Here is a 24,179-nt window from a genome sequence, read left to right on the forward strand (position 1 = left end):
CCGTGGTCCCCTTTCAAAATTTTAAAATAATATATAAAATATAAATACAACACACAATAAGCATGACGTATGCATGCTTATTGTTAACATATGCAGTTAATGGGGCCTATCAACATCTGCGGCATGCAACTGTGGTGCAGAGGAACAGACAGCAGATCACATCCTCTACCACTGCCCGACGTTTACTCCTCCAAAGGCAGGTGGCCTGTCAACGCTGGAGGACTCTACAATCAAGTGGCTGCTCGAAGAATGCCCGGACATTTGACCCCAATGAAATGTAGTCCAAGGAAAACAACCTCTCATACGAAAGAAGAAGAAGAATGTGATGGTTGAGCTTGTTTTAATTAAAAATAAATGATTAATTAAAAAAAAATTAGTTTTCAAATTTTTCCATGGCCGCCTTGAAAAAGGCTCATGGCCTACTAGGGGGCCATGGCCCCCAGGTTAGGAACCACTGCCAGACAGAAAACACATTTATTTGCTTTTCCTTCCAGAACAATCAGCCCCACTCACACAGACAGACACAGCTGAGACATTGCCCCTGTGGTTTAGCATTGAGTACCTCATTTGAAGGGTTGCCAGTTTTGAGGTTTTCTCGCGGAATTGAACTCGTTTTGTTTTGGAGTCACGTGGACATTTCAGTAGTTCCGGTGTGTTATCTTAGTTTTGTTCCATTTTCATTAAAATGTTTTTAATTTTAAATATATTTTGCACGGTTTTGTTGTATTTTTGATTGCTTTGAGCTTGTTTTATTACTTGTTACAATTGGGTTACTTTTCAGCTGCAATTGTGGGCACCTTGAATTAGATAACCGCATGGTTTTTTCGGTGCCTCCATGGTGTAGTTTCCATATAAAAAGGCTATTTGTTATATTTCCTGATGTGTACATTGAAAATGAATGTGGAGCTATGCGAAATAAACTTGATTGATTGATTTTACTGACATTTTTAAAAAGCTCTGGCAACTCTTCTTATTCGATTTCAATTAACCTTGTTCATGCTTTTTGATGTCACGCTTCAGCGATTAGCAAACAGCAAAGGGTTGTTTGTTCGTCTCTTCGATTTCAAAAAGTTGCAACATCATGATCATGATTAGTTTGCTTGCTCCTTCAACTTGGAATCTTGGATGCTGTAGTCAGTAGTCTCATGAACATTCCTTGAATTTTCTGCTTTGGTGTGGCTTTGTTTGAGATGCATTGGCTGGTATCTGGATAGAAGTTTATGTATACAGAACCAAGGTTTTAAATTCAAAAAACAGCCAGCCTATAATATTGCTTTACCTGCTGTTCTAGTGAAGCTAGAATCAACTTAGCCTGTATTCCGTAAGACTGGTTGGTTTTGAATCTTTATCCTAGGACTGACAAAAGCTTGGTAGGTTATTCCTGGTAGTTTCGCATACTTGTAGAAGGTCTTGATGCAGGGCTGGTTACCGAGATTGTCAGAGTAGGCCTAAAGTTATCGGATTGTTGTTGCTGGGAATTATTCCATTCACTAGGTGCCGCTGAATTGAGAGTTGTCCTGAAATACGTAAGACCATATTGGCACCTCTTAATACTAACTGTTAGTGTTACAAGCTGCATTTAAGTTTAAATGTTATAATATGGTACCTATTTATTCTATTGAAGTTTTGTTCACGCTAGCAATGAAAAATAAATTGAATTGAACTAAAAAGTTGATTCAAAATAAAGGTACGGTAGTTGGCTATTTGACCGGCTTTGATCTTTTCACCGTATCTGTCACTGCTTCCTTTTGGCGTCAAGAGTTGCTGGCCGAGACCATCAGGTCTACGTCTCTCTTATTGATAATTACTCTGTCGGATTATATCAAATAACAACAGGAAAAAGTATGCCGTTGGTCAAAAGCCTTATCTATCACTTCAATCAATTTATTTCGCAAAATAGATTCGTAATTGTGTATTTTAGGTAGAAAAGGTAATAAAGACTCGGTTTTTGACCTATTTTCGCCATTTCTTAGTCAAATTTCTCAGTTCATATTTTATTTTGAAAGTCTTCTTGCGTTGAACACAGAACTTCATCAATTTTGTTTTTCCGCTTCTGTGCAAACAGTATTCCATGCACATTTTGCACTGCAAAGCAATTTGCGCAAATAACAAATTACATTCCTAATTATTGTCTGCCAGCAAAGAATGACTCATATCGCGTCAGATTGCGACTCCCTACCCAGACAGCAAAATCGACATTGAATCAATGATGTAAAAATGACGGATTTTGCTGCCTGGGTACACAATGGAATTTTAGCGCCGCCGACAAACACAAAATGAAACCGCACGATAATTTAGTAAACTGTCAATCAAGCTATTGAATATCAGCAAATTTCTTGCATTTCATAACTGGCTGTGACAAAAGGTGTATTGTGAACTTCACAATTATCCGATACCAACATAATCGGGATTAAGGGTTGAGGCAAGAAAAAAAAGTAAAAGTCAAGAAATCTCAGGTTTCTAGCGTCACTGCTTCTATGTGAAATTGCTGAATTAGCAGAGGGTGAGACCATAGGGTCTACGCCAGTAACAGATACGGTTAATCTGAAACACTATTTGACCGTTGATGATGTATTTTTTCTTTCTCTTTTTCAAAGCAAAAGACGAGAGAAGAAAAAAAGTGCCTATATAAGTTCTAAATTCAATAGTTTTATTCAACTGAATCAGCAGCGCATACGATGTTTATCGGGCTGATATCCTCAAGGGTATTAGTTCGATAGCCTACTACACGGAATCGTTTTGTTTCAAACTAAGAATTGCCTGCTAATAAACACTGCCTAAAAGTAAAATCATTTTTTTTAAAGAAGTACCGTATTGTAACTTTTTAAAACCACCAAACTAACTTGTTGAGAGCAAAAATGTAATGCGTCGTTCGGCAAACATGGTTACTCATATTTAAAAAGAGATAAACAATCGGGCTGTAGGCTACTCAAATTAAAAATTGACCACAAAAATGCAGCAGCCTAACGATTGAATCACTTAGGGTCAAAATTTAGTTTAAAAAAAGCGTATCCGGGGTGTGCAACCCGGGTGCAACCTAGTTCTCAGTGCAGATTCGACTTAATTTATTGGGAAGATGACATCAGAAGATGACGAGGAGAGTAAATTAAGTCCTGAGGTAGATGGCTGAGAATCTGCATTTATCTGTAAAAAACGTCTTGTTTATGCATCCGTATCAAAAATTAATAGACGGTTATTTTAAAAATCATTGGGCTGTTAAGCATACTGGGAACAAACAGGATGCAACCAAATTCGTACCATGAACAATTCGTATCGTCAGTTCGTACCTTGAAAAGATCAAAATAAAAAATTAAAAAAAGCTGAAGTCACTAATCGCAGTTTTCGAGAACATTTTAAAGTTTTTTGCAAAAAAAACGAAAACTCTTAGGATCATTGCCAGAAATTTTAAAATGTTTGCGGAAACTCCAATCAACCCTAACCCTAACTTTTTTTAAATGTTTGCGGAAACTCCGATCAGCCCTAACCCTTTTAAAATGTTTGTGGATCAGCGACTTCGGCAAACTCTTAGGATCATTACCGGAAATTTTAAAATGTTTGCGGAAACTGCGGAAAAATGGAAACTGCAATCAGTGATGTTTTTTCTCTCGATCTTTTCAGTTTGTTTGTTTGCAGAAACACCCTAACCCTTTTAAAACGTTTGCGGAAACTCCGATCAACCCTAACCCTTTTAAAATGTTTGCTAAAACTGCGATCAGCGACTTCGGCAAACTCTTAGAATCATTACCGAAAATTTTAAAATGTTTGCGGAAAAACGGAAACTGCAATCAGTGATGTTGTATTTTTTTCTCTCAATCTTACCTAGCCAATACTCCGATACCCTAACCCTTTTAAAATGTTTGCGGAAACTGCGATCAGCGACTTCCAGCTTTTTTTAATTTTTTCTCTCGATCTTTTCAAGGCACGAACTGACGGTACAAATTGTTCATGGTACGAATTAGGTTGTATCCCGAACAAACATACATCATATAATACTTTATTACCTTTATTCAATTCTTCAATGCATAATTCTTGAAGCGTTTCAACCTCTTTCTATCAAGAGGTCCAAGAGATGCTGGGTTGGTTTGTTTCAAGTAATTTAAGAAACTGTATATCTTCTGCCTTATCTTCTGGTAGTAATGTTTTGTTTTTGTTAATAGGATTTTGGCATTTGTAGCAGATATCATAAATCGTGTTGTCAGTGTTTCTCGAAATTTAATTAAGGCAGCAGGTTCCTTTTTGGCATGTTTGTATTTCTTGTATTCATCAACCAAACGAATATAATAATTTTGTTTTGGATATTTTGTTTTATCATCAGTGGAATGCAAGCAGGCTGCCATACTTTTGCTAGACATACTGCTGTATCCCAAGCTGCGAGCTTCCCACTCTGGTGGTTACGAGGATTTAATTGAAGATGATATTTCTGAAGAACATCTCCAGTAGTTGGTCTAAATTGTCCTTCCTTAAAATGTTTTAAAAGCTGCAAATTACCAAGCAAACCACCATTGTTCATTTTACTCTTCCTCAGCTCCATGATGGATACATGAATACACACGGAATATTAGACAGTAGAAGTGTATACAATACGTTATATAATCATACAAGTAGAAAATGCTAACTGATCAATACAGAAGGTTATCGTTAAGTTCAGCTGACTTAATCCATTTTTTGCCACATGATTTAGATACATAGACTACATTATGCTGGGTGAGGAATGCTATTGAAATTGTGGCGGACTGTGACCATCTTGCACTTGATCAGAGCTCTTTCTGAGCAATGAAGCGTGTATTCTAACATCAAGTGCAATGGGTACCGAGATGTTAGCTACATTGAGATGATCGGTTCCACGTTATACTGTATATGACTCCAGGCATTTAACGTTTGTGATGCCTAAGGAATACATCTCAGGGTTCGATCTTAGTGGTGGTCCGCTAGCCAATGGCTAGTGAAAATTTCCGCGGACTAGTAGAAATGTTGCAGTACTCGTATGATTGGCTAGTGAAAATTTTCGTCGGTGAAAAGTTTTGGTTTACAAAATGGCGATTGGCGACGTCACTCTCACTCTGAAATACTGCAGAAATTTGCTTGCCAACTAGGCGAAATTGCATGAAGAAGGCTACAAAGTCGGTCAACTGAGCACGTGACTACTTTTTTCTCGCATTTTCGCTAGACACGACACGTGGTACATAGTGAGCACGCCAGGTCGCCAAATTTGCCAATTTGGCTTTTTTGAAGCCAGATTTTGTGAATCTGGTTGTTTTTAAACTCGCTTGGCTTAATTTTTTTTTAAATAAAAAAAGCCAGAAAAATTAGGCCTTTTTTGGCTTTTTTTCATGTTTCATCGATGTTTTGTCAAATTAATAAAAAGCCAACATAATTTTTGGCTTTTTTTGGCTTAATTTTATCTTTCGCGATTTTTTTGAGGAAAAAAATTCGGTCTGCGTCAATTCGAGCAGTAATTTCTACCTTATATTTGGTTGTAGTGTCCGACCGAATTTCGTTTTGAAGCCGAAACTGGAAAATTTTCTAGTTGCTTGTCTTTTTATTAACTATGTTTCTGCGTTGACGCTGAAGTCAAAGTTCGGTGGGACAGTATTTGGTTGTGCACTTTTTATATGTGTATGTTTATTGAATACTAATTGGCTTTTTCAGCTGTTTCTTGCTGACTTTTTTTTAAGCTTTTTTTGTGACTAGGTCTGGCTTTTTTTTGGTGAAAACAGGTTGGCAACCCTGCAGGTCGCCAGCATGAAGACAGCATCCCAGCAAGCAGCAGTTAGCAAAATTAACGTTTTTTTGTTGATATATCGTGATCAAATGCTGATTCAATGTTACTACAAAGTATCCAACGCTGAGTGTTAGCTGGGTAGTTATGTCATCAGACAAGTGAAAAGTCAGTAAACTGGTCGGACTAGTAAAAAATCGTGCGGGCTAGTAAAAACGGGGAGCAACTAGTCCGGTGGACTAGTGAAAAAAAAAGTTAAGATCGACCCCTGCATCTCGTTGTAGGAATGAAGCAACTGCGACAGAATCATTCATGCATGACTGTTCGTATCAATTTTTTAATAACTTTATTTCTGTTGCTCTGAAACACTTTTTAATATATTTTTTGAACTCCTTACCCCCAAAAACTCCTTGACAGCAACTTTCACCATTTTTCTAGTATCATTTGGCAATAAATTAACAAAAATCAGTCATTCGTGACTGCGTAATCTGGGTACCGTACTTAAACGGTCATAACTTTGGTACCAATTGTCCAATTTTAATAATTTTTTTTTAATTCTTCAGCAAAAGAAATGCTTTCAGATAATCTAGATATCAGCATACTAAGTTAAAAGTAAAGGGGTTTTAAAGGGGGTTTTTGTAATTGATATGAAAAGTTGTTGATAAGCAACAGCGAATAACTTCCCAGACGTTGATTGAAAAAAAAATTTATGCATATTTTTGAAATCAGCATTGAAAACCCATGCAAAAAAGTCACAATATAGATGAAAACAAAAGAAAGTCCGGGGATTGGGGAGGTCTAATATACATCAATAGTAGGGTGCATCATTTGCCGAAAATTTTTGATAAATGAGCCTAACTTTTTTTTACATGTGAGGTTAGCTAAAAAAATGACTTGTACAAAATTTCACCCCGATTGAACAAAGTTTAGACCCTCACTCGGCCATTAATTTTGGACTCCAATGTCATTTTTCCAACGTTTTTGCCACTAGGTGGTGCTATGTTTATGCTACACGCATGGGGTTACTTTTAAAAGATGGCCCTTCAATTTCTTTATCATATAAAAAAAAAGTTTTAAAATCAGTCAAGGGGTCGTCGAAAAATGGGTAAATTGACGTTTTACTTTGTAGTCAAAACACTGCAGTAGGACATCTAGTGGCGAAAATTGAATTCAGGATATCTGCTAAAGTTCTTATCCAAATAAAATAAAATTGGTATCTAGACCCCCATTTTCGAGGGTGGAGAGTCCATTTTTGCCGTTTGTTTTGCATTATTTGGCCACTAGAGGGCTTAATGGTCAGTTTCAAACTTCAAATGCATTTGAATTGTTGCCATAAATTTTTATCGTTTTCACAGGAAATTATTAATAGGTTTATTCTAAAACTACATAACCAGTGGGTTTGTTATGTCTGACTCTAGCTTTAGAGAATCTATTCTTGAAACAATTGTAACAGAAGATGACAAAAGCATCAATGGAAGTAGGCTACCAACCGAGCATCAAGTCCTTCTTTGCTACTTGGCAGATTGTCAATGTCCAAGTGTATCTTCTAAATGAGAGGCTGCGAAAATGAAGAACTGCACATTGGATGAAAGCCAGTTTTGCGTTCTCTTAGCTCCATGTGAAAGGACAGAATGTTGTTGGAATAACCATTTATATTTTTTGAAGTGTTTCGTTGCCCAAGGCAACAATGAACCCTCAAGAATATCATTTCAGTAGTTTTTTTGGTTCTATTTTTTTCCTTGGTCCACAACAATCAATGGACTCCTTCCTGATTCGTTGACTGCGGCCCACAGGCTACACCGTCACTGATGCCGGCCCTTGTCTCTGAGTGACTACCCGGGGTTTCATGTCACCATCTCTTGACCAAACACGTTCATTCTGACTGTTAATATGATGCTGGACATCTAATTTCTTCTCATCGCTGAACACAAGGTTTGGCAGCGTGCCTTCTTCAATGTGTGAGAGCAGATTTCTGGCTCTGGAGATACATTTCTCAATGGTATTGGCATTTAGCAACTGGTTTTTCATGTGTTTGAATGGGCTCATTTCACATCCTTCTTGAGAACTGTGAACATGGTTCCATAGGCCGCGTTTGCCTCCTTTGCCAGTTTTTGAATTGTATTTCTTGTAACGTTAATTATTGATGACCCATTGACCAATGACCATGGATATGAAATGTTACTATTTAAAGTTTTGATTGCTTTGGTGGCCAAACCTTTATACAGTGTACAGTACCAGTGATTCCCAACCACAGCTCTTAGAGCCGCATGCGGCTCCAAGCTAGCCTTCTTGCGGCTCTCATTGGCCCCTGAAAATCCCACAAAAAATATAAAAAATCTATTTATAATATTTAAGGCGATTCTTTTTTGACTTGTCAAAATTATTTACGAAGTCAAAATTGTTTACAAACTGCATAGTCGTTGTGTCATAGAGGTTGCACTGTCAGTGAACTTTTCATTTTACATCTTACACCTAGGGTATGTGTACCCTTTGGGGGTACGAAGCACCAAAGCAGGGGGTACGACATGCAATGTGAAATCATAAATCAAATCCTATTGCAGTTAATGTGGCCACTGCTCCTGATAATTTACAATTGGAGTTGCTAGACATGCAGTCAGATATCGAGCTTAAACAATTATTTCAAAGTGAAGACCTACTTGAATTTTGGAGTCGAGTTCCAGAGGGAAAGTATCCCAACTTGAAAACCAATGCCCAGAGAAACGCCTCTGTATTTGAATCAACTTACGTATGTGAAGCACTTTTCAGCAAAATAATTAGAATCAAAAATAAATACCGCAATCGGTTGACCGATGAGCACCTCAAGCAGCTACTGCATTCTCTGCAATTGCGCACGTGTAGGCTATTGTTTTTGATATGATGGTCAGAAATAAAAACAACTGAACTGAACTTGTTAAAGCTCAAAGCCAAGTTGGACAAATTGATTTGTGTTATTTTTCTTGTTAGTGTTGCTATTTGTTGGTACACGCTTTCAAATTTCATGCTTTAAAATTTTCGTTATATCATAATTACTTGAGTGTTTTCATGCGGCTTCATACGCACTCTGAAGTTTGAAATTCGGCTCCGACACCAAGAAAGGTTGGGAATCACTGCCCTAGACTGTACACATCTAGAAACAAGTGAAGTACCGTAATTCTAAATATTAATTTTAAGAAAAAGAAGCGGTTGCATCTACAAACATCTGTCAAATTGGCCCTTGAGACAAGAGAAGGATCCGCAAAGGATACAAACTAATTTATATAAGTTTAACAAGGCAAAACAAAAAGGTTAGCCACACCTCTCAAAGGAAAAATTACATGACTAATGACTATATTCTTTTTATGATTTGAAAGAAACTGATAAATAAGGCTTATTACTAATTAGTAACTGCAGACAGAGACCAATTGTTTCAATCTTAGGGATCTCTTCATTGCAGTGAAAGAAAAGAGATTTTTGATTTTGGTTGCTTTAGTTCCTTTTTCGGATTGATTTGGGTTTAATTTCTCATTCTATTAATTGGATAGTTGTTTCGTAATTTAAGTGATCAATATACCAAATGAGACAGTTTTTAATTTTCAAATTCTATTGTCAAGAATCAAAGATGGTTCAATTTTATTACAAAAATTGTGCTTAAGAGATATTGAATATGTCGAAAATAACAAAACATAGAAAATGTGAGAAATTGTTTCTCTGTGCTGAAGTCTGAAGAGATCACCTAAGATTAAAACAATTGACCTCGGTCTGCAGTTAATATGTAGTAATGTCTTTTAGACATTTTCTTTCAAATTCTAAATAGTCTGCTTTTTTTAAATTGTCATTATGATATGTTAAGTTAGTGCAGAGAAAGCTTGTTTAGAAAAAGTTAAAAATTGTCTGAAACACATCTCTGAGCATATGACTACTGAATTTAAGTTGATGTTTTTAATGTCAAACAAAACCCACCATAGATTAGTTTGTGGTGTCTCTAAATTAGTAATAATCCCCCAGGTAACTAACTACTTGTTTCATTGTGTAGTCTAGTGTTGCTGAATTACTTCTGAAATTAAACTTATTGCATACAGTTTTTATATTAGATTTGTACTATCCACTTAAAATAGCTTAATTCAGACCTTTTTTATTTGTTACAGAAATTGGACACTTTTGATTATTAGTTATAATACTAGGTTAATTTCCTGTTTATATTTTTATAACAACATGGTTATTCCACCCACATATGCAGATCTAGGGAAATCAGCACGAGACCTATTTGATAAAGGATATAGTAAGTATATTTTAATTTAATATTTTTTGAAGATATAATACGACAAAGGTAAAAGCATTGGTTCATTCAAGGTGCAGCTTGTTGTTCTAACGGTCACAATAAATTTAATAGCTATGGTTCCTGAGAAGGGTCTGCTACTATTCGGTGAGTCCGATTCGATGAGTCCGATTCGGTGAGTCCGATTCGGTGAGTCCGATTCGGTGAGTCTGATTCGGTGAGTTCCTAACCTCTAACCCCTAATCCTAACTCCTAACCCCTAACCCTAAAACGGCAATGATAATTAGGCCACGGTACTCGATAATTTAAAAAAAAAAATGAAAAAATCCCCCGTTAAGGGATTGGACTCACCGAATCGGAATCACCGAATCGGGCCATTCCGCCTGAGAAGGTGATTACAAAGCTTTTTCACAGCTAAACTGAATGTTTTGTTCACAGCTTTTAATGGTTCTGTTTAGGGTGCAGGTTAGGGTGCACCAAACGCCCCTATGTGACCCTACCAAGCCTAACTTTTTTTTTGTGGTGAGGCTTCCTAAGAAAATGATATCTACAAATTTTTAAGTTGATTTGACCAAAACTGAGCTCCCACATTAATATTTGTCATTTAGATGGTGCGCATGTGCTGTGAAAGCCTAAAATTTGGCCAAAATATCGTTTCTCAAGATCCAGTAGAGCTAGAGCTGTTATTTAGCACCAAAAGATGCGAAATTACCATGTTTGTATCAGTGTATGAAACTAAATATGCTTTAATTTTGACGAAATTAAACAAAAACATAATTTGAATTGAAAATAGAACAGGCCAATCAATTGCTTTATAGGCTTTCACTAAAGTCACATATCCAGTTTTTGAAATTTTACGTACCATGACTAAGTAGTAGTCGTATGCAACTATGCAGTATGCATTGCATTAACAAACCAAGCTGAATGATCCTAATCATAGGCGCCTAACCCGTGGGGGCCCGGCCCCCACGCATATTTCTCCGTGGGGGCAACTTTTATGCTGTATTGGTACATAAAACAATAGATAAACTAGCGATCGGCAGCAGGAAAACATTTTTTAAATGCACACCACAACAGCTTCGCGATAAATAATCACCAGAACGAGCAGCGATGCTACAATCCCACACCAGACAACAAAATCTGTCATTTTACATTGATTTAACGTCTGCAGACGCACCCAAAAACAACACAATTTGCTACGTAGACACGGAGCGTGCGTTTAGCTTTATGCACTTGCCAACAGACTCGATGTCGCTTTCGAAAGTCGAAACCTCTGCAGTGAATCGCTCGCTGTGAAAATGAACTCGAAGTCTCGGCCCGAGGTAACCACTAACATTAACCAACGCAACAAGGGCTGGTACAAACCGCATTGCGCACACACGACCGTTGCCATAGAAACCCGATCAAAGGCGGGAATATGTGCATCTTTTGTTTCATCTATAACACGAAAACCGGCGTTTGACAGCGAATTGAAAGCAGGTCAGTCATAAGTTGCGACATTGTAGTGAAAAGAGAGAAATGTCAAGCGGAAAACTTAATCAAACGTCTCTCCGTAACTATTTTCAAGGGCTGTTTACGGATGTCAGCCACTTCTAAATTTATTCAAGGTGACGTGCTGTTGAATTGATGTAAACATGAATGATTTTACTTTCAACAGGTATATTTTCAAGCGTATGATCAAGTTAGTATTTGCATTCCATTTTCAAAACATTGTTATTCCATTAATACAGTATACCTTTTAGTAAACCTTTCAGGCCTCGAAACAACTTTTTTTTCCGGCAGCCAAACGTGTCCGACTGAAGCAAGCTGTTCGGCGGCCAATCACAAGCACATGGCGGCCATCGGAACTTCGACACGCATCAACATACAGTCTTCGAAATTAGCACATTTTTAATTTGGCAGAAGCGAAAAATATACTAGAGTAGTCTATCACGACCGCACTGTTTGATTTGTTGTGATGTAATAATGCCAAAACTAGCGATAAAGCGAGCAACAAGATACGCACGTCGCACGCTGTTACAGTCATTCACGATAACTCACGGGCGGAAAAGTAAGTTAATTTCGGGATGATTCAACGTTTGAGTCAGCACAAATCGATTTAATTTTCCCGGCGGGTTATATTGCGTAACAACAATGCCCAATAAGAAAGTTACGTTTGTTTTGCATTAATTCGACATCTAGCAACGTTGAATTATCATAAAATAACGTCAATTGCTCAACCAGGTACCAGTAACAAATTAATAGCTCCCTGCGAGAAGATTGCCTAGATTTACGTATACACTAACATAATTTCGGCACAATTGGGATACTGCGAACAACACAAAGTCTGTTTGATAAAGAACTAGCTGTCAGAATCGGAATCATCAGATGCTGTATCGGAGCACGAGGTTGTCGCGTCATCACGTCTTTGCCGTTCGCAATGAAGCGTCCACGTTTTGCGGCTTTCGTGCTTTGATACCAATCCACACGCCTCTTCCTTTTTCATAGAGATCCATCAGGGTGTTGACTAAGGAACAAATCTATGGCTGTGCCATAACGACTCGGAGGAATGTCTAATCCTAACCTTACAAGCGCTCGTGTAACCTTGGCATTTTTATTGCCGACGCTAATTTCGAAGACTGAATAGTCGCATCAATAAAGTGTATTGTGATGTCACTTGCATCCTGCGGATGTCAGACATCAGCTGCTTGGTCAATCAATAATGTTAACAACTCAAGCATAGACAGTGTGTATTGTGATTTATCGGGTACTTTGACTGCTTTCTAATCCTTTGTGATTATAAGTGGCAAGGTACTTTATTCACAAGGCTGCTTGCGTAAAATCGTCTCGGAACGTCATGGCGGACAAATGCGGCCGACGGAAGGGTGAGACCCGGTGGACAAAATGTCGATTTTTGTAGGTTAATCGCGGCCATGGCCACGATGGCCGCCTTCAGTTTCGAGGCTGGCCTTTTCGTCTCGTGTTTCATGCTAATAAATCTAGTTCGTTGCTGAACTTTATGTTGTGCTTAGCTTAAAGAGTCGCAGTCCATCAACCTCTAGCAGACGCATGGCATGTGTTTGCTTAACCGAAGTGATCGAGTTTTGTTTATAATAAATTAACGATAGGTCGAACGTAGCGATAACTCCGAGTGTGGCAATAAAAGCAATCTTAGTGTGACGGCATAATTACGTCATCGATCTGCGTGACATTTTGCTGAATTTACGTTGCTGCTGATGAAACACGCTTTCGCCCCCACGGTCAAAAAAATAGTTAGGCGCCTATGATCCTAATAATGCAGTAGTATTAACAACTACAGTATTATATATTATTCCAAAGTTAGGAACTATAAATGTGAAACTAAGTTTCTGAAACGTTGGTTGGGTGTTGCAGGTCTGGCGTTTTCAACCACTTGCAAAACATTTTCGAACTTTTGCTCTAACTGCAGAGCCAATGAAATCATGACAAAGCTTCACACCACGTTCAGCTGCGTTATTCACAACACTGATGCTGCTTACAATAGCTTTTATCTCATTGTAATCATTTTCCAACTGCCAATATTCCATGGGCTTGCCAAGGAAGTCCTGCTTTATTCTTATAATTTTGAGAAAAGACCACAAATCCATTCCAACATAATCAGACAAATCATCCGAAACTGTTGTTGGCATGCTTGGAAAGCTAGGTTTCCCAAAGCCTGTGCCAATCCTTTTGATGCACTGATCAGCTCCATCCACTCGGGACTCAAACAACTTTGTAACCATCCTCTTCTTGACATCAAGCTGAATGATCCTAATAATGCAGTAGTATTAACAACTACAGTATTATATATTATTCCAAAGTTAGGAACTATAAATGTGAAACTAAGTTTCTGAAACGTTGGTTGGGTGTTGCAGGTCTGGCGTTTTCAACCACTTGCAAAACATTTTCGAACTTTTGCTCTAACTGCAGAGCCAATGAAATCATGACAAAGCTTCACACCACGTTCAGCTGCGTTATTCACAACACTGATGCTGCTTACAATAGCTTTTATCTCATTGTAATCATTTTCCAACTGCCAATATTCCATGGGCTTGCCAAGGAAGTCCTGCTTTATTCTTATAATTTTGAGAAAAGACCACAAATCCATTCCAACATAATCAGACAAATCATCCGAAACTGTTGTTGGCATGCTTGGAAAGCTACGTTTCCCAAAGCCTGTGCCAATCCTTTTGATGCACTGATCAGCTCCATCCACTCGGGACTCAAACAACTTTGTAACCATCCTCTTCTTGACATCAGTAGTGGTAGTGCTACTGAAGAGCCAACGGTACAAGCTCTTCAGTGCGATACCACAGATGGCTGCCAAAGGACTTACTGGCAAACTTCGCGACAACATTATCAACAGTTGAGTAGCGGATCAAAGAATTGATGAACGCTTGGTCACTTCCTGGGGCAGTGGATGGCATAGGTGCTGTCAGCCACCACGGAATGTAACAAAATACAACAAATTGCACAAAACGATGTATCTTCTCTGATTGCCCTGTGGCAAAGATGGCACCTTTTGGAAGCTCATTTTGAATCTTGCCTCCCATCAGGTCAAGCTTCATTGCATATATTATCTTCGCCATCCACCTGGCTTTATGCAATGCACCAGGTTCACGAAAAGAGGAAAAGTGTCGACTCTCCATTGCTGAGATACAAAAGAACAAGAGTTACAAGCTCCTTATAGTCGCCTCTACTATACGAGGTCCGGCTAAAAAGAAACGAGACTGACACCACAGACTGCGTAATACAAAAGTCTCACTCGAATCAATGCTTTCACAGAGTTTCATAACATCTGTTGAGTGTTCAACAGATGTGTTGTCACAATGACATTGTTGCGTTTGTTTTTAGGGAGAGTGAAGTGAAGGTGGTAAAGTATCTGTTAACAATTTCCATTACACTTTTTTATTGAATAAAGTGATTTTGTTTTCAATTTTGCAAAATGACAACTGAACAAAGAATCAACACCAAGTTTTGTGTTAAACTTAGAAAAACAGCAACAGAGACTTTGAAGATGCTGCGTGAGGCTTATGGTGATTCTTGCATGTCGAGAGCAAGAGTGTTTGAATGGCACAAGTGATTTGTGAAGGGAAGGGAGGATGTGGATGATGATCTCAAATCAGGAAAACCTTCCACTTCTAAGACAGATGCAAACATCGAAAAGGTTTCGTCAGTTGGTTCGCAGTGACCCCCGGCTCACTATTCGAATTATGGCTGGCGAACTTGGACTTGACAAAGAAACAGTCCGAAGCATTTTGGTAGAAAAGTTGGGCATGCGAAAAGTGTGTGCCAACATGGTTCCACGGCTCTTGACACAAGAGTAGAAAGCTCGTCGTCTGAACGTGTGTCAAGACATTCTTGAACAAATTGATGCAGATGAAACAATATTAGAAAGGGTCATCACAGGAGACGAATCGTGGATTTTTCAATACGATCCTGAGACAAAAAGACAGAGCCGGCAATGGAAAACTGTGAATTCACCAATCAGCACACATCAAATCAATAGAAAAAAGGGAATTTGAAGAATGCTTCAGGACATGGTCAAGAAGAATGACAAAGTGCATGGAAGCCAATGGCGAATATTTTGAAGGTGACCGTTAGAGGTCACATTATAGTTGTACTTCGTATTCAAAGTGAACTTCACTTGCTATGGGTTTTAATAAACTTTAAAATTCACCAGTCTCGTTTCTTTTTAGCCGGACCTCGTATGTCTCTTGGATATAACCTTCGCAAAGGTTTACAATTCCCAATTTTAAAGGCAATAATGCAGCCGGTAATTGAGGAAAGTCAATATTTTCTGTATTTTGGTGTGTTAATGCGAAAAATTTTTCTTTGAATCTTTGAAATCTTGTGACTTCAGGACTCTTGGAAACTTCAATTTTAAACCGTCCCACACGTGGGTCAATACAACTTCGTCTATGTGGTGACGACATGCAAACCATAAAAGAGGCTTGTCTAGTTCTCTTTGTAGTGCCACACAACCTGCAGTTTTGAAACCAGTATTTGAGCTTGTTGTGTCGAAGACCATGCCTGCTAGACAATGTTTAGCATTCCCCTTTTCAAAAGCTTGCAAGTTGCATTTGCAATCAGATCTCCAGCTTTCTCGGATGACTTGTGAGGAAGTGCAGGCACGCCTAGCAATTTGGTTCCACCAACTCCAGACAAGAGAACAGGCAATCTTTCGATTTTAGTAGTTCTGTCCAGCGTGTCCAACTGTCCAATTTGTCCATCAGTTTGCCGTCCCAATGTATATTGGCAACTGAAGGTGGAGACCAGTTTTCTGCTATCTTGTCAGCTATGGAATTCACAGCTTTAATCCTGTACCTCTCAGTTGAAGTATACATAGCTGAGATTCAGTGTTTTTGGATCTCCATCAACTGACTTTATAATCTCCTGCATGACAGATGAGATGGCTGTTGAAGAAACATTGCTCCTCAATAATGCCTGGACCATACGAGGGGCTTTCAAAACATCAGGCGGTATATTTACCAAGCAACCAATTTTCACAGACCTCTTGTGAGATCTGAAAGGACCAGGGAATGAAACAGAATCATCTGATAATTCTTTATTTGGGACCGACGTGTTCTTCTTCAGAACAAGAGTTATTGTCTAAATGAACCACTGAACATTCAGCGTTCTCTATTCTTGCTCTTTTTTCGATTCTTTTAAACTCTTCCTCTCTTCTCTTCTGCACCTCTTTTTCTGTGTCACCAAAGTTCTTCTCAACTCTTCCCATGGTTGCTGTTCCGTCATTGATCATGGACTCAAGAAACTTATCTTCCTCATTCTTCAATATCGCCATGACATTTTTGGGCCAAAATTTCATAGTTTTACCAAGGGATGCCTTGAAATTATCTATTCTCTGTTTAGACTTTCCTTCTATTCTCCAATAACATTTTGGAATTTTCATTAAGCTCTCCATGCTGACATACAATTTCTCAACTTCCTCAGCCATTTTTTGTGGAAAAAGAGTCGGTATTCTTGCCTCGTCATAGATTTCCTGTACTATTTTAACAGTGCTGTTAGCCGCCTCACGGCGGTCGCTCTTTCTAGGGTTCGTGATGGTTTGGAAATGGGCTAAAAAGCACAGTAAAACTCGCTGAGATGTAGGCAATCGACATCCTTTTATCAACTTGTTTTCTTCTGTAGCAATTGTTCCAAGGAGAATAAATTTCATCTCTTTGGCAGCATTATCAAATTTAAACTTAGGCATTATGTTACTTTGTAGATGGTAATAATAGCCTATAGTGTTCTTCACATTGACCTACCCCTGGCACCTGCTGGTTTTGTTGGCTCTTTCTTTCCACAAAGATAAGAGTTAAACTGACTGGTAAAGCGGCGGTCGATTACTCAAGTGGCAAGAATACGGTGCGATACTGATGAGCCCAGCCTCATGGGCGAAACATGTGTCTATCGCTGTCTATTCGATGCTACAATCGGCTGCCAAAATAACTTAATAGCCTATAGTTTTACAATTTGCAATGGAAAACAATAAATTTCAGATAATACTTGTCAGAGTTACACAATTGTGTTCATTTTATATAATAAATAACGGTTACTGCCCTCCAGTGTCCAAAATACTAAAAAGTAACAATAAAAATGAACTCTTCACCCTTGAAAATGGTGGGATAGACACCAGTTTTACATCATTTGGACCAACATGTCAGGAAATATTGTCAATTATGTGTTGGCCACTAGAGGCGGTATTGTGATAATGGAGAAGACAAAATTGCTTTCAGCTTGGTTCCCCTTGCCAGAATTTAAACAATTTTTTTATCAATAGTGCAGAATGAGGAGGAGCATCTTTTCAAAGTAAGTATACTGTCATATCCAAGATGTAGCTCCATCTAGTGGCAAATTTGTGTAAAAAACATGCTCAATCTCCTTAGAAAAGGGCTGTGTGGGAGGCCAAAACTTAACAAATTTACAAATAAATTTCCAAAAGTTATTTTCTAAGCTAACCTCACCCACAAAAAAAAGTTAGGGTGTGTAGCATCATTTTAAAAAAATAGCTGGGCAGTGGGCATACAGTGCACCCTAGTGCAGGTGTACTATTGCTAAAGGTATATTTTTCAGTAAAAACTGACCAGAAGATAACATCAATATTTGTAATGATAAAAACAGAGAGAGACTGTTCACCAGGCATTTGGTAATAAAATTAGTTTGCGTTCTTCTGGTGACTATATACTAGGTTACCTCGTGATGTTAAAGATGATAACTAGCTTTTGTATTTCCGACGTTTCGTCAGTCAGCACGACTGACTTTATCAAGGTGGCTAAAACAGGTTAACACAACCTGTTCAGCAACGATGGCACAACACAAAAACATACTGATAAAATGAGTAAAGTAAAGCAGCAAGAATCAGAATTAAAACACGCAACGATACCTAGAGGTTAAACTAAATGCAGTGAATGCCTAAAACCAGTAGGCTACTTTCCAACAGCGTAAATTTATCTATCTATTGGGCCACTGTCAAGAAACGTTGAAAAAACATCAGACAAGACAGAAAACAATGGGATTAGCAATAACAATGGTAGAGAAGACGCACTGAGAATGGAAAAGGTGAAGCTAAAGTTAAAGTAATTTTTTGTACACTTTAACATCACGAGGTAACCTAGTATATAGTCACCAGAAGAACGCAAACTAATTTTATTTGTAATGATAATTTGTAGTGTGTGTAATAATTTGCCACCAAATGCAAAACGTCAACTTCAATTTTTACTCAATTCATTCTTGCAGATTATGGATTTGCTAAAGTTGACTTAAAGACTAAAACCGGATCTGGAATTGTAAGTTATGGTGATTGTATAATGTATAATTGTAGTGATATTTGTTTCAGCATGGATTTTTCATCTGGAAACATTGTATATTTGTTAAAAACATTGTTGATTTTGTTTCGCGCGTCTGACTTGTTTCATTTAGAAGCATTACGATATATCCTCAATAACCTCTCAATGTCTTATTTGAAATTGAATTTGACAGCTTCGGTATCAAAACCCTGTTTTTAGGAATTTACCTCCAAAGGGGCATCTGCAAATGACACAGGAAAAATCAATGGGTCATTGGAAACCAAGTACAAATGCTCCCAATATGGATTTACGTTTACGGAAAAGTGGACAACTGACAACAACATAGCATCAGAAGCAGCAATTGAAGATCAACTTGCCACAGGAATGAAAATGACTTTATGTACTTCTTTTTCACCAAACACAGGGTGAGTAAGATTTTTTCATGCCATCTGGTATACATTTTTGCTTACGACACGGGCTGCATTGCTTTTCGTTGACGCTTGGTCCATCGCAATATTAACTTTTTGTTATGTGCTTTTTTTGAACTTTCTGCCACGCTAAAATGTATTACGTCGTCAGAGCAATAATATTAGTCGTCTTCTGCAGAATATCATCTATCTATGTCTGACCGTTTTGTTTTGCAGGAAGAAAAGTGGCGTTTTAAAGACAGCATACAAGAGAGACTACATTAACTCCACTCTTGACACAGACATTGATTTAGCTGGTCCAACACTTCGTGGCTCTGCTGTTGTGGGGTGAGACGAGCAGAGTTTTTGTTGTCTGGAACATAACCAATAATGCAGCATATGAAAGATTGTGGGCATTTTTTTGGGTTGAAGATGCTTCTCGAGAAGCTTTGTTTTCGCTGTGTTGTACTGTAACAAAAATTAACTTACTTTTTAAGAGTAAATTTATAATTTCTGCTTGTTGCTGCAAATTAGTTCATTTGCTAGGTGCTACAGTACAAAATCTTTAAGTTGCGTTGCTAAGCTGCGCACACGTGACTTAGACTAAAAATCTCAGGCATTGTTTCGTCTTGGAGATCTATCCGCTGAGCTTATGAGGTCGACCTGGTATAGATTTAACGTTTTCTTGTGTATTATTTCCGTTTCACTAATAAACGAGTGTTCTTACAGGTACGAAGGATGGCTTGCCGGTTATCAGTTTGCCTTCGATACTTCAAAGTCGGCTCTCACAAAAAACAATGCCGCTCTTGGTTATAATGGTGCTGACTTTCAAATTCTGACCACTGTGTGAGTACATGTGCTGCTTTTTGTTATTTTGCTGGAATCGTAAGTCGAATTTCTGTAACGTGTGAGTTGCATTTAAGCCATTGAAACGCCGGATAACTTTTGATGCGCCAGCATACATATGGTTTCGTTTTTTTCTTCAGCAATGATGCTTCAGTGTTTGGCGGATCGATTTTCCAAAGTGTAAACTCGAAGCTTTCCACCGGTGTGCAGCTGTCGTGGACCGCCGGTCAGAACGACACCAAGTTCGGCGTGGCGGCTAAATACAACGTGGATTCTGATACCGCGGTTAATGTAAGTTCATCTCGAGTTTGAAAAGTTATTAAAGACATCTGTAAACTACTTAAAATGAGCTCCGACGTATTTTTGTAATAGATTTATTGTTATTAATGCAGAAAATGTCCAGCAGAAATCTGGTAAGGCTGTACTGCACAGGATATAAAGCATTTTTGATTGTTAAATGATCACAAAATTCACAGAAAATGCTACAAGTCTTAATACTGTAGTGCTCTTGTTCCTGTCAGACATAGTACGCAATAACGCTTTGTTACGTAACAGGGTTCGGCTTGAGCCTAAATATAGGAAATAAAATGCTTTGGCTATACTTTAGGTGCGCTCTGCTTAATATTTTATGAACAAACTGTTCATGCAGCATGTGCGTGCCCACTAGTCAGCCAGATGAAACGTCAATATGTTATAGTTGATGATGTATCGGTTAACTCGAAGCAATGCAGATGTTAGGTTTTTCAGCATCATTGATTAGATTGTATGATTTTCAATGCTGTAGATTGGTCAAGAGAGGCATGAAAAGATCAGCACTATATGACGCTTCGTAACCGCGTCTGGCATATTCAAAAACGGTCTTGTACAGACGTTGTTTTTTGTTTAAGTGCAAAATAGAGACATGATAAATTCTTTTCTGCACAACACCGCACTTATGAATAATAAAGCCAAATGCTGGCTGGTTTCTGGTAGCGTTCCAGTGTAGTCCGGGAAACATTGTTAACTTAAGGTGTTGAAGGACATTGACCCTTTGCTCTACAGTAGAACCTTAACCGAAGAAGACCCATTTTTATTCAGTATTTAAAGTAAGTCCTGTTTTCGTATCGCGTTTCTTGCATAACGCTGGTCACAAAAAAAAAACATTCTTTTTTGCATGGACTTTGAGAGCCGATTTAGGGTAACTTTGGAGTGCTGAATCCTAATCTGAGCTCAGATTTCCTCTATCACATCACGTTTTCTTGCAATATGTATGTTCCATATTGATGAATTACGTAAAAGCTGCTCATGCACTCATGAGTTTGACACCACACAATCACGTACAAAAGCTTCTAAGGCTTCCAGGCTACAGGAGAAACATCTTCTCAAAACCGGTACATGCGCTTGATTTTATCGGGACAGAGAGGCCAAATTGAGAAAGTGCTTCCACTCGGACGGCCAAGTTGTTTACTGCACAGATGTTGAGGGGCTTCTTATGGATTTATCTGAATATCATTCAAGTGACTGGAGACTTGTTATTAATAAGTCGAAAAGAAGACTAAAATGTGTCTTGCTCCATAATGAGAACAAGTATGGATTCATACTTATAGGACACTCTGTCTTCTTGAAAGAAAATTATGCAAACATTAAAGTTGTGCTGGAAAGATTAACATACTTCAATCACCAGTAGTTGATCTGAGTGGATCTTAAAACGGTTAATTTCCTATTGGGACAACAAGGAGGTCACACCAATTATCCTTGCTTTTTATGCTAGTGGGATAGTAGAGCCAACGACGAACATTGGGTAGAAAAGAATGGCCACCAAGAAATACGATGATATCTGGAGGAATATCATAAACAATCCGCTGATTGATTGGAACAAGATCGCTCTACCACCATTGCACATCAAACTTGGACTAATGAAGCAGTTTGTCAAAGCACTTCATCGTGTGGGGACTGTTTTGACACATGCTGAAAATTTCTTGGCCTTAGCTATGAGAAGAAAAATCAAATTTATTTGATGGGCTTCAGATTAGAACGTTGCTTAAGGATTAGCACACTTCGTGACTACCATGGCCACCGTCGAGGCTCGAACTTGGAATTCATTTGCTGATGTGGTTTATAACTTCCATTGGAATAAGAAAGCTGACGATTACAGAGAGATGGTTGAGGAGCTTATCAGCCTGCACGAACTTGGGAATAGGATGATCATTAAACTTCGCTACTTGCACAGCTGCCTGAGCGAGTTTCCAGAAAACCTTGGTGACGTAAATGAGGAGTTTGTTTGTTTGTTTGTTTGTTTTATTATCTTTATCCTGCATTGCAGGAAAGCGGACTTGAGTTAAAGCGGACAGAAAGACCCATTAACTAAAAAAAATCAGCTTTCTAGTGGTTGCCTTACCAGTTACCAGTGATGAGCGCAATGCTCCAAATTGTACTTTTTCAAATATATTTCATTTATTTAGTGTTTGTATATTGCCATCAAAAGTGACTAAAAAGAATGCAAGCACAAAAGTAGTTTTGGAAAAGCATTCTTAAGGGAGTAGCTGCCTCCCATTGCAAACGTTCATTCCATTTTGGGCGCTTAAACGCAACAAATTTTATAACTTAAATCGGTAAAAAGTATCTATTAAATAAAAGTTTTTATATCTCAAAAGCGTGATGTGATAAGCAAACACTAACACCAGATTCGGATTCAGCGCCACCAAATTACCCCAAATTTATTAAAAAACTTTATGCAAGAAAAGTTGTGTTGACCAGTGTAATAATAATTTTACTAAAGAGATCACTGTTAGCTACCGTTGTTTTTCAGTTTAAAGTTGACAACTCGGGAAAACTTGGCTGTGGATTCTCTCATAATCTTCGTCAAGGTAAGTTAAATATTTTTTTACGTTGACTGACTGGCAACTTTCAATACTACCGACTTTCAACTACATTGACTCAACGTCTACAGACTTAGAGTCAATGCGAAAATGACGGATTTTGCTGTGGGTACGAGCAGATTGAATTTGTCCTGCTTTGAATTGTGTTGGCATTATGTTACATTGAACATATCAGCAGGAACCATTTGAGGTATAAATGTTGAAGTTTCTTTTTACTCGTGTTCAGGTGTCAAGCTCAACTTGTCCACTTTGATCGATGCCAAGAAGTTTAACGAGGGCCAGCATCAGCTGGGTTTCGGTTTCGAATTCGAGGTTTAAACCCGATCGCTCGCACGATCTTCCAGATCGGCAATGCTACGTGTCGTCTCTAATATAACAGCTGATCTTTAGCGCACAAAACACATGTTTAACTTGATCACTATGCTGTATTTCTGCAACAATTGTCAGTTAATTCCACACAGAAACGTGTAAATGGCTTTGCATGGTTAAGAAATTAATTTGTGGTTGGAGAGAAACTTTTGCCAAAGCGGTCGTTTTGAATCCATCGACCTCATCACATATATCCAAGTAACAGTAGTTCATGCTGAAAGTTATTTAACGTAAAACGAACCTCACAAGACGTCATTTTCTTCTTTACCCAAGCTGTCAAATGAAATGTCTAATCAAAAATTCTCGGCAACCGACTCACCTGCTTTTCTCAGCAACAGTTTGAACTTCTTCGAAATTCCATCATGTCTATCTAGCAGAGTAACTGACCAGGCTGCCGTGACTTATTTTCACTGCAATAAAGATCAATAAATCATTTACGATACAAGGGCTATTGATGTTTCTGCTTCTGTTTTTCTGTACGCCAACAGTTCATTAAAATCGACGTATCAAAGCGGCAGTATTTTGTGTGTAGACACGTAAGTTGTGGTTTTGATAAAAACGCTTTGTTAATGTGCAGTTGTGAGAAAAGTTGTTATATGCGGCCGGCAGCTTATTTTTTTATTGACAACAGCAGCTCTAACGGCTCAATGGCCCAGTAGTTTGAGTTTCCCCCCTCTACGTTGATAGATGTGGGTTTGATTCCTCTCCTGGTCATACCAATGGCCTTTTAAAAATGGCACTACATTTCTACTGGGCACTCAGCAGAGCACCGTTGAGCACTCGGTGTCTGGTATAAGCCCACACCTCTGCGGTCTAAGCGAATTGCGTTCGGACAAGGAGTCCTCCTTTAAAAAATCGGCATTTGGTTGCGTATTAAGACGCCCTCAGCCTTCGTCCTAGGATAGAGCCCAAGTTATCCAACAATCAGTAGCTCCA

General features: G+C 38.4%; 1 protein-coding gene across 1 annotated transcript; it reads left to right on the forward strand.

The window, feature by feature from the left end:
- The first annotated feature begins 9,847 nt into the window (after positions 1 to 9,847).
- LOC145787512 (non-selective voltage-gated ion channel VDAC2-like) lies at positions 9,848 to 23,694 on the forward strand. The gene is made up of 8 exons (XM_082599269.1): positions 9,848 to 9,977; positions 18,714 to 18,763; positions 18,983 to 19,188; positions 19,408 to 19,518; positions 19,900 to 20,016; positions 20,157 to 20,307; positions 22,805 to 22,862; positions 23,101 to 23,694. The coding sequence occupies exons 1-8, from the start codon at positions 9,911 to 9,913 to the stop codon at positions 23,190 to 23,192; spliced, it is 852 nt and encodes a 283-aa protein (XP_082455395.1). The 5' UTR covers positions 9,848 to 9,910; the 3' UTR covers positions 23,193 to 23,694.
- The last annotated feature ends 485 nt before the right edge of the window (positions 23,695 to 24,179 follow it).

The sequence above is a fragment of the Aplidium turbinatum genome, chromosome 18 (genome assembly GCF_918807975.1).
Source record: "Aplidium turbinatum chromosome 18, kaAplTurb1.1, whole genome shotgun sequence".
Taxonomy (NCBI): domain Eukaryota; kingdom Metazoa; phylum Chordata; class Ascidiacea; order Aplousobranchia; family Polyclinidae; genus Aplidium; species Aplidium turbinatum.

Bases quoted from the DNA above. Each gene is read 5' to 3' on its own strand.
- LOC145787512 (XM_082599269.1), top strand. From the start codon at position 9,911: ATGGTTATTCCACCCACATATGCAGATCTAGGGAAATCAGCACGAGAC. The intron at 19,519-19,899 runs GTGAGACGAGCA...GTGTTCTTACAG, and splicing joins CGTGGCTCTGCTGTTGTGGG to GTACGAAGGATGGCTTGCCG. The intron at 20,017-20,156 runs GTGAGTACATGT...TTTTTTCTTCAG, and splicing joins TTTCAAATTCTGACCACTGT to CAATGATGCTTCAGTGTTTG.